The 11,402-nt window shown below is 37.9% G+C and overlaps 1 protein-coding gene across 4 annotated transcripts in view; it reads right to left on the bottom strand.

The window, feature by feature from the left end:
* Window positions 1–11,402, bottom strand: part of LOC138007987 (zinc finger C3H1 domain-containing protein-like) — a 39,542-nt gene extending 28,140 nt beyond the window's left edge. For 2 of the 4 annotated variants that reach the window (XM_068855148.1, XM_068855150.1), the window contains exons 1-8: window positions 10,935–11,402; window positions 8,300–9,386; window positions 7,806–8,065; window positions 5,453–5,539; window positions 2,534–2,583; window positions 1,836–1,868; window positions 1,102–1,177; window positions 569–735 (exon numbers count right to left, since the gene is read on the bottom strand). In XM_068855148.1, the coding sequence (XP_068711249.1) occupies window positions 569–735; window positions 1,102–1,177; window positions 1,836–1,868; window positions 2,534–2,583; window positions 5,453–5,539; window positions 7,806–8,065; window positions 8,300–9,386; window positions 10,935–11,331 (2,157 nt within the window). In that variant the 5' untranslated portion in view covers window positions 11,332–11,402. The remainder of the gene's footprint in view (window positions 1–568; window positions 736–1,101; window positions 1,178–1,835; window positions 1,869–2,533; window positions 2,584–5,452; window positions 5,540–7,805; window positions 8,066–8,299; window positions 9,387–10,934) is intronic. The other 2 variants (XM_068855149.1, XM_068855151.1) reach the window with 1 other exon arrangement.

Raw genomic sequence — 11,402 nt, 5'->3', positions numbered from 1 at the left:
CACTAATGTCATGCATTTCTTCTGTTTTATGCGGAAAATATCGTAATTATGCAGAGGATGCGGATTTTAGAGAATTATGCAGATCCTCATCGCCGCATCCTGTCAGATGCCATGCTTCAAACTATTAGTCTCTGCTATCCTAAGTGTTTCACGATGTTTCCACCTTGTTTATGTTGTACAATATGAGCGAAAGTGTGCCATAACCAGATTGGTACGTACGGATTTGAAGCAAAGAGAGAGAAGGGAAGATTCACTGTTGTTTGTCGATGTCGTCATCAAAACCCGAAAATTGGTCATTTTTACAATGTACGTTGTTGTTTTGATGAGTACAGGAGAGAAATGTACAAAAATGTGTGTCATACGTGCAGCACGATCAGATTTTTCTCTTTTAACCAAACGTATTGCTGCTTTTTGGCGTTGTCGTTGCAGTAGCTGTAACAGTTGTTGTTTCTTAAACTCCCTATTGCTGCTACTGCTGCTGCCCCAGTATTAGAACGACTCTACCTGCCCACAATTTGGAGGATTCAGTACAACAGTTAATAATACAATTAATGCCTTTGTTCATTACCCCAACATTCAATTTGGCTTTCCTTTTAACAGCCAGGGATTTCAAGAGCTGTTCTCTGAGGGCTGCCTCATCATCTTCATCCGAGTTTTCTTGGCTTGAGATATCTGGGGTATGGACTTTTCTCTGGTTGTGACTTTCCTCCACATCAGCAGTGTGTCTAGGTAGTTCTGGCAAACACAAATTTACAAACATGAAAGGCTGGTTCAAGTAGGGAGCTGGGTTGTTGAAGTTGCGAAAGCACTCACATAGGGTCAATTCCTGGAATCTATGCCATAAATACTGTATGTGGGTTGAAATTGTTGGTTCTTCACTCTTTTGGAAGAGATATTTCTTCCCTAGGTACTGAACTTCGGTTTTCCCGATAATTAAAATCCAAAATTTGGTTTGATTTTAGGGTTATACACGTAATAATATTGTATTAGGAAACTCTATCACACTCAGGCAACGTTTCCCCAATAAAGACACCCCAGATGGTGGGTACTAACATTATTACTTCAAGAGTGATAAGCAGATTGTACATGTAAGTCACATACCCCCGTAATGCAAGGATTTTTTATGAAGATCTGCCAATGCCACAGGGGCTGAGGCACCCGACCAGTCACGGTAGTTCTATAAAAACAGAAAAATCATTAGTACAGTGTACAGAGTACATGTACTTCATGAGAATGAGATCCAACCTAATGTAATTTTTATGATTATATGTAGTTTTTGATCAGAGGTGGCTCAGAGATGTATCCAGGTTTTCAAATTTGGGGGTCCACTGGACCCCTTTTTAAAAAATTTGGGGGTCCATTGCAAAATTTTGGGGGTCCAGCTAATTAATATTCAAGAATTAATATGCAATCTATTGCCTCTTAATTGCTGCTGCAGAACCCTGTCAGATTTCTAATTGCACAAAAATAAAGTCTTATCCCTCCCAAATTACTTAAAATGGCTTGCAAAAATTAATGATAAAAGTCAAAACATCAAGGTTAACTGAATAAGCCGTAAGGAAAACGTTACAATCCCAAGTCTTCAAAACTGCAAAAAGTTTCCTTTCACACATTGCTAAATACAGTTGTACACACTTTCCACCCTACATTGCAGAGAATCAGTATGAACATTTACAAGCTGGTTTTAGCTTAAAAATAAGTAGGCTTTCTTTTATTAATTTTGTATCAAAATTAAAGGATGACCATTTTCATCCTTACTGGATATTGTGTTTAAGAATTTCACTGTATGAAGATCAGATTACTTACAAAACATCACATCTACATGTAAAGTGTACCTGATCTACGTGAAAATAACCTGGAGGATACATCTGTTGACAAGAAAATTAATAATTGCTAAATAACTGTATTTAGTATAAATACACAGGTGATTATACAAAATCGCGTGCTCTCATTGGCTCGCTATCTCGGATTATCAGCCGATAATCACCTTGACGGACAAAATGGCTGCCAGTAGTCGTTTTGCCACTGTAAGTGAAGATGATTTCGCGTTGAAATGTTTTTTTTTTTCTCTTTTTTGAAATAATCACCTGTGTATTTATCCTAAAACAATTATTCGCCTCAGGCTCAGTGATTATCGGTGAATATTCACCTCAACTTCGTCTCGGTGAATATTCACCGATAATCACTTCGCCTTCGGCGAATAATTGTTAAGTAGTGTGAACATTGACCCACACTGTAACGTACATGCAGCTTTACCTTCTGCAAAATCAATGCAGGGCTCGAAATAAAACAAAAATGAAGTCGCCAAAGAAGGTTAAGTAGCAAATAAGTAATTAATTCAAGTCGCCAGAAGGTAGAGGAGCCCCAAAGGCAAGAAAACAAATTCAAAACTTTCCATTAACACTCACTGCAAGACAATTGTACCACATTCTCAATGCCAAAGCAAAATAAAAATTATAAAGAAAGCAAATAAAACTGTCGAAATCGATGCTAGGTTACGCAAGCAATTAAAAGCATTAAAATCATTAGTTACCAACAATGACTGCTGTCCATGCTCTACATAAGAAGAAGTTGTCGGTGTACCTGTCAAAAAAAAAAAGAGGCTCACTCAGTACTTCCCGCGAGTACTGACACCCAACACGAAGCATCGCCTAGTTCACTCAGAGAAGTTGGGTACTTTTTTTTCTTATTTAAAATTAAGGAAATTAAAGCCAGCTTCTTTCAAACCTAAGATTAAATGAGACTAAATATCATTTAGGCAAAGTTAAAACCAAGCCAATGCAGCACTTTCTCCTGTGATATTTGGGGGCACTCTAGGGAGGTTTAATTTGCAGGGGCATATTGCCATGTGCTCTGGCTTGAATCACCTTGTTGCTTACTGGCTTGCTTTTCCCTCCCTCCCTCTCACGTTTTAAGGTAAGTATACATTCCACACACTTGTGATGTGTTGACGGGTGCCGTGGCAGGTGGACTGTGGCTCGGTTGTCATGGTGACCTCCTTGCTGCTGACGAGAGTGCTCCTCCTCTCTTGCAACCTTTGCAGCACCTACCCTCCAGTTAATAGGCGTAGTGTTTTAAAATTCATTAATTGACTATGACAACAGTTGCACAGTTACTCTACTCAAACCAGCTGCCACTTAAAACCTATGCTCACTGAGGCAGTAAAGTGCACATTGCTTCTAAAGATAGGATACTATGCAAGCTTTCACAAATTCACAATATTGGGTTCCTCTTAGTCAGTAACTTGATCCACAAAAGACAGGTCTCAGTTCACACATGGTTCGTACAACTTAAGGCAAACGAAATTCAAGGACTTTTCAAGGACAAATTACAGTTTTCAAGGACTAAAATTTATTCAATAAACTGACATTCTTGGTCCCACTCAATGGAGTCATTTGCGAATTTTAAATAGACCAGCCACGGTTGGTCACATTATTTTATACTGTAATATTTTGTAATAACCTAAGATGATGATGATGTTTTTAATAGCAGCCTTCTAAATTGCCTTATCTTTGGCTGCCTTTCTGAGCGTTATTCGCTTCCGTACGACCGAAACCCGATTCTGACCTTAGATCACAACTGGAAGTAACTTCTTAGGTAAAAATGTACCGACCAGCACAGACTGAGTTAAAATTGGAAGTTCTACAAGTGTTCATTTTATGTTTATCGCCAATCATGTGAGACTTTTGAGTGCTTTCTTCCATGCACACACATGCACACATAGCCTTGCGTTTGTCGCCTTTAAATTCTCTTACCCAGCTACAGTTTGGATCGTTTAACCATTTAAATTGAAATCAAAGTGAGAAACCAAACTATTTATACGGTGCAAAAAAAGTGGCGGACAACCAACAGCTTGGTGCAATGAGCATGAAATTGCGGTGAAGATGCAGTTTCGCTTCATGTACGCCTTTGCGTTTTTTTCTAGAATTTTCTCACCGTAATCGCTTATGGCTTGCTATTAGTCATAAATGGCCAAATTTTCGTTGGCAAAATAATTTAATTTCTCAGAAAATGATGTGGTTTAAACAAATTTGTGAATTTCAAGGACTTTTCGAGACCTAATAAAGAAATCAAGTACTTTTTAAGGACCTCAAACGAATTCAAGGACTTTTCAAGACGGGTACTAAAATTCAAGACCTTTTCAAGATTGTGCGAACCATGTTCACAGGTCCAGGTCACAGGTCCAGGGGCCCATTTCTCGGAAGTCCCGAAACCTTTTCAGGCCCGAAAAGGCATTTGTGAAACTGCTAACCGCTTATTTTGGAGAGCCGATCTTTTCACATGTTTTCAAGTTAACAAAAAGAAAAATAACTGTAATGTTTGACGACTTAAATCCTCTCCGTTCTTGAGAACCAACGGGAATTGTGACACCCGCAAATGCATGTAGTATAGTATCCTATCTAAAATCAGTTAACAATGTTGTTGTGTTGTGCATGTACAGTACAGTGTACTAGCTCATGTAAAACCTCTTATTTATGGAATTTTGCCTCTTGCTGATTTACAAGTTCGGCTGGGATTCTTTTCTTTCGTCTGCAGTCAATCAAACTCTAGAGTTGCATTATCTAATGAAATAGTTTTTTTCTATGTTTTTCATCTTATTATGTCATATTATATTATCTTATATTATAGTATACTATAATACTATATCATATCATATCATAATTATATCATATTGTTTTTGTTGGTCTTGAGTCAGCATATTATACTGTAAAATTGAGGCTAGCCGACACATGAAGGAAAGTCAGGAAAACCTTTGGCTTTGCCTATCCGAAATCTTTACACAACTAAATTATTTTGAGTAGCTGTGTGACTCAACAAGTACTACAGTATACTAAACAACCCCATCGCTGTTCAAAACACCAGACCAGCACAAGATCAGGTTCCTACTTCTTTGGCGGCACAAGATCATAAATTATTGACAATGTAACCACCATTTCTGATTTAAATAATGCCACGATCTTTGTCCAAATTTTCTTCCTCGCTGCACTGAGGATTAAAATTAAGGCTACACTTGTCTAAGATCACTGCACTGTACATGTACAATGTACAGATAAATGGGAATGTTTGTCTGCAGTCTTTATGAGCGTCTGTGACTTGTCTGTCGCAGACAGCTTCTAACCATGCAATTGTTACTTGCTCGAAATTCATAAATATTGATTTCGCATAGAGGAGTCCTCCTAAATTTATGCCAAAAAATTCTGCTTGAATGATTCGCAGGTGACACAGGACTCGAATCACATAGCGCGCAACGCCTGAAACACTACACAACTGGTAACTTACATTTTGAGCTGTACTGTATAAATTATTATAATTACTGTATATAATATTTATGGCAGGTTAAAATGGCCTAAACTGGCAGTCCTTTTCCCACAGCCCTTTCAATGCTAAATACATGTACATTTTTCCTCCAGTTATGTAGGACAGAGTAGACTTTTTATAATAAAATTATTACCAAAATCTCCATTTGGTAATGGTGGTGGTGGCGGAGGGAAGTCTTCAACTGGTTCCTCTATTAGCGGTGGAGCTGGATGGCCATCTGCTAGTAATAGGTAACATATTACTCATGTATCACTCTCTTAACTTGAGGGTTCCTTACATATATATAGTTTACGTCATAGAAAGTGCAGCAAACGGGGATTTATTCACGAGTTGTTTGTGTCAAAAACCCTAACGAGAGAGGTATGAGCGAGTGAAGGTTTTTGACAAACAAACAACTTGTGAATACAACCCCGTACAAAGCACTTTCTACATGTATGTCATGAGCTGCTTATTACACATAAGACGAGAATTTTCATTGAAATAGTTTTCCGAACTTAAATTAGAAACAAAAATTCACTTACAATAGAACCAAATGCAAATTTCATTCAACTCAATAACAAAGTACGATTTGCTCGAGATGAATGAGATGTACGAGTGATTGGCTTGGAAAGGCCTTTACACAAACAACTCGTGAATACAACCCCGTATAAAGCACTTTCTACATGTACGTCGTGAGCTGCTTATTACACATAAGATGAGAATTTTCATTGAAATAGTTTTCCGAACTTAAATTAGAAACAAAAATTCACTTACAATAGAACCAAATGCAAATTTCATTCAACTCAATAACAAAGTACGATTTGAACGAGATGAACGAGATGTACGAGTGATTGGCTTGGAAAGGCCTTTACACTACCGTTGATTGGTTATACTTCTACATGTGAAAGAGCTGTACGCCATTTTGATTGGCTGTATAGAGCATATAGATTTGTAGAAATGAGCTTTATGGAATGAAATTCTCATGATGTGTGTAATAAATTACATGTACTGTTGTTCAGTGTACATGAAACCCACCCACAGTGAGTCTACAAGGAGGATGATTTGCATGGATTAGGCAGCAACAAGTGTAAATTTGGTTTAACTTTCAAGTCTTCTTTATAAACCATTATGTCCATAGCCCCAATGCCAGAATTCTTGTTCATAACAATTAATTCTGAAGAAAGTTTATGAACCCACTGCTAGCAAAGAGTTGTGGTCTAGCAATGTTGTGAAGGGTCAACTGCTGTACAGACACATTTGCAGTGTTACCGTAGCATCACGGTTGTGTGGGCCACATCACAAAGTCGGTGAAACTTAAATTAACTAACATAATGATTGAAAAACAATGCACTTCATGACTGGTACATGTACATGTAATTACAGCTGTAATAGACCTTTTTGTTTGTACATTTTGTTTTCCTAATACAGATCACATGAAAATACTCAGGAGGTTCGGTCCTTTGTTTTGTTAATTAAAAAAGTACATGCAAGCATGAACATCTCTGCATGCACTCTTTTGAATGAACAAAACAAGGGACCAGACCTCTGAGCATCATCACATGATCTGTATTGGGAAAACAAAATGTACAAGCGAAAAAAAGGTCTATTAATTGAAATTGTTTGACCAATATTTCCATACTGCACCAAGTATATGTACTATTACTATCAATAACAGATCTTGTCTTAATGATGAAAATAATGGTATATGAAATGAATCATATATGAACTGCGGATATGAAATCAAGTGAAGCTATGATCTTCGCAGTTATGAGCACAATTTTTGCAATTGCCTGAATTTTTCAGGCTTCTCTACGCAATTGCAAAAATTGCGCTCATATAACTGCAAAGATCATAGCTTCACTTGAGATCTTGTCTTAATTGACCAATGCAGTCAACAACTCAAGTTCTATACATATATTGGTATAAATTAATTAAACACATGTACAATGTGCCATCAACTTACACTTACAGTGTATGTTACAGATGGAGCACTTGATGGCCATCTGAACTTTCTTCAATTTTGTTTTAGTTTCACCTCCAACATGGAGGTTACAGCAAAACTGCAGTATTAAAACTAGTGATACTGAACATTGATTGTATGACACCACTAGGAAGTCTGTGCCTACATGCAAAGCTTTGCAGATATAAAGTACACTGTATCTGGGTTGTTTGTACAGAGTAATACATGTACCTCAGAATAATAATATTTATTTACTGAGAAAGGGTTTGTGAGAACTTGGATTCATGCCTAACCATTAAATAATATTTTGCAAGTGTGATTACAAAATGCAGCGCTTTCTTCTCAGGCATTTAAAGAACCTGTATGCGGGTCCTGTGCGAAATGAGCTCGCAACCTGTCACATAGTAGTCCAGTGTCAGCTCTTTGGCCTTTCTCAAAACAGTCACCGAGAATGTCTCAGAGAATAGTTTCTTATTAAACTAATGACAAATAACAAAATATTTAATGAGAAATTAATTAATGAACAAAATCAATACACAATCATCACCTGTTGAATCACTCTCCACGTCCATGGGTATTTCAAAGTAATCATCACTTTCAAACTTTGATAAATTCACCTTCCCATCTCCTTCCCATTGACTACTGTTTGAACGTCTCTTATCACCTCGGGAAAGCCTGGTTACCTTCTTCTTGAGCCGAGATTTATTTCCTTGAAGTGTCTTTTCATTAGAAATGTCTTTTTTTTTCAATTTCTCCTGCCACTGTCGCACTTTCTCTCGTCTCTCTCGTTTTTTATCCTTATCCTCCCTAAAACAAACAAATTACCCATAGCAAACAATGTAATCATTATAGAGAAAACTCTTCTTATATTCATTTTATCCGTTCAAGGTTGGTTTCACAAGTATACACATGTACATTTTGCCTTGTTTACACCACGTCAATTTAAGCCAATACCCACAACTTTCAACACGGTAGTCCAGTGCTCTACAAAACGAGCTTAAGAGGGCACTAATGTAATCACGCACATGGTACTTTGCCTACCTATTTGTGGCAGGACCTCCATGATTTAAAACAGAGCTTCCAGCTAGAGACATCAGTCTTGCTTCAAGTTCATTATGAGGATCAACGTGTGCACCCTGCAATGAGCTGGCATTTCCGGTTGGTCCTCTATTTACTGTGACTTGAGTTCCAACTTGAGACAACTTACGTTTTCTTTTCTTTCGGTTTTTTTTTCGTGGCCTTGTAAATTCACCCTGTTTTTTACCTTGTGTTAGAGATAGGCTGTTCTCTTTAACAGTGACATTTTCCATGTTGTTACCGCCTGTGTCGTGTTCAATGTACTTCCTTACCCCTCTTTGTTCCAAGTCCTTCTGACTCAATTCTTTAATTGATGGGACATTATTATGAAGAGGTTTAATTTTAAAAGGTAAGAATGGTTTAGGAGTACCACCATCTCCAGAACTTTCACTTTCTAACAGATTGCAAATGTCATTCCCCATTTCACCTGATGCTACATTCCTAGCATCTGTTATTAAATGATGAGAATCAAACCTATGAAGCTGTTCGTGGGCTTGTTCAAATACATCATCTAACGTTCCTAAATGTCTTTCATTGATAACTCGTAACTGTGCATGGGTATCTTCCACTGGAATGTCAATGAAAGAATCATCAATGATAGCGTCATCCTCTACTAAGGATGAACTCTCCTGGTTTTCAAGCGCAGCCAGCTGCTGTTGAATGAGACGATGACGCTGCAACAAGATCCTGTAGTCATCAAAATCTTCTTCATCTGGAGGTGATGGTAATTTTCCAGGTTCTTTGCCCACTTCAGGAGGAGTGGAATCTGTCATTTCAAAGTGAGCTACAGCATGTAACTGAGTCCTTCCACCAACTAAAGACATCCTTGATCTTTCGGTGAATGGAACAGGTGGTAACCTCAGTCGGACATTATCAGAATGAAGCCTTTCATCAAAGTGCAGAGGTACCTGCATTGGCCTTTCCTCTGCTGCACCATGACTCAACCCTGTTTTTTCAAAGTCTGGGTGGGAATGCATTCTTTCGTCAATATAAGGAGGCCCTCTCCTTTCAACAGACAAGGGATGAGGTAAATTAGGCCTTTGAAAGAAGGCTGGTTGAAGTGTAATTGTTGTTAAGAAAAGATACATTGTATTAAGGAGGATGTTTCTTTTTCAAAGGTCCATTCTATACACCGAATGCATAAATGGTGGCCAAAAAAAAATTCTGTTGTTTATGTGCTAATTAGCCTCACTAGCCTCGTTTGCATGGACAAAATATAACAGAAATGTTGTTTGAGAGCGAGGCTAGTGAGTCTCATACACCTTATTCCAAAATGGCCGCTGATTTATGCGGATACAAATTGGCCCTTGTTGCCTCGTTCAAGATAAAATATTCTTTTGAATCTTAAGCTTAAGAACAAGGCATCAAGGGCTAATTTGAATAAAAACAAAAGAATATTTAAATGGTGGCCATTTTGGAATAAGGTGTATTAGCACAGAAACAAAAGAATACATTTTTGTCTGCCATTTATGCATTCGGTCAACGAAGACTACAACTATCAATACATAAAATGTTCCACATGCTTTGATCTCTATTAAAAGGTCCATGCTGTTTTAAGCTGTTGTAACAATATTTCAAATACAGTATGTACAAATTCTACAGAGATACATGTAATATATTTTCCTATGGCAAAATACTCATGCTTACTCCTACTTCCTCACTGCTACATATATTTTCTTCACTCATTCAAGCACATTCAGTTGCTTTAACAAAACATTATTGTAATTTTGGTTGGCAATACAACACAACAGAGCTCAAAATTAATGAAAAAAAATTCAGTCGCAATTCCGCAAATTTTAGTCCCAAAATCATTGAAAACAAGTTGCAAGTTTGCGACTTCTCCAGATATTTTAGTTGCAAAGGGAAAAAACTCTGTCACAAATGCAACTGTATTGGTGGCAATTTTGAGCCCTGTACAATTCAATTTTTTTTGGCAGAATCTGTATAATAATAAAGTTAAGCAGACATTCCGACCCTCCCAATTTGATGTGTTGCCTCCTGCTCTCCTGACTTTAATCAGACTCTCCCAATTTATCATGAAATTCTGAAAACAAGGAAAAAATTGCTTATCTTAAGCATTTTTTTTTGCGATCTGAGAGTAAAATGTTACATTATAATTACACTTTGTTATCCTATAACGTCTCTCCCAGTCTCTCCATTGAACACCCCTTGTGCAAACTTATAAGGGCAGCGGTCTTACTCCATTAAACAGCAAAAATTGGTAAGATAAAGACTTTTTAGAATACGACCAAAATGATGTCAAAATGCAGGAAATGCCACTTGAGAGAAAATAAATTTGCAAAATTTCCTAGATGGGATAACCCCAGGCGCCCCTACAGGCTCGTGCCTTGGGCGCTAAAAAATACTCCCCATTTTCCTTCAAAAGGGGATGAAATGTATGGTTTGGTTCCCAGTGGAGAGACAGGTTATTGTTCTTGCCAACCACCATGGCCAAAATGACTTCACATGCAAACCAGCAATATTTATTTGGCTTCTCAAAAGTTTCCTACGAAGTTTCTGTCCAAAATTCTTAATTTTGTTTTTATTTTTCTTTCTTTTTTGGCAAATACTCAGACTTAAAGGATAAATTAAAGGATACATCTACGCTGGCTGAATCTTTTCCCAGATGAGCTCTTGCTCCGACCCATCATTTCCCGTTCATTTCCACGAAAACGGCCCTTTCCTCTTCCTCTCGCGATCGCAGGAGTTTCCCGTCCTCTACGAAATCTACTGCGACTTAAAGAACTAAAAGATGTACCCTGTTGTTCCCATGGACCAGATGGAGGTACTGAACTTTGAAATACAAAATCCCTGCTGTTTACTCCCTGCGAGTCTTGTAATTTCTCAGAGAACGAGTCTCCGTTGCGTGGTTCTAAACGTGAGAATACATTATTGCTCGCTTCCGTTGAGAGAGGTACATTCTCATCTATCTCTCCATCCTCCAAATCATCTATTTCCCCGTCCTCTAGCTCTAAACCGCCATCTACCATGGCCATGACTTCAGAAGTTCATACGTCGTAGGTTAGTTCGTCACAATGCATTCCTTCGCCGCCATCTTGCACACCCT

This window comes from Montipora foliosa, chromosome 6 (assembly GCF_036669935.1).
Source record: "Montipora foliosa isolate CH-2021 chromosome 6, ASM3666993v2, whole genome shotgun sequence".
NCBI classification, from domain to species: domain Eukaryota; kingdom Metazoa; phylum Cnidaria; class Anthozoa; order Scleractinia; family Acroporidae; genus Montipora; species Montipora foliosa.
The sequence above is the reverse complement of the archived record's forward strand: the minus strand, read 5'-3'. Positions and strand labels throughout refer to the sequence as shown.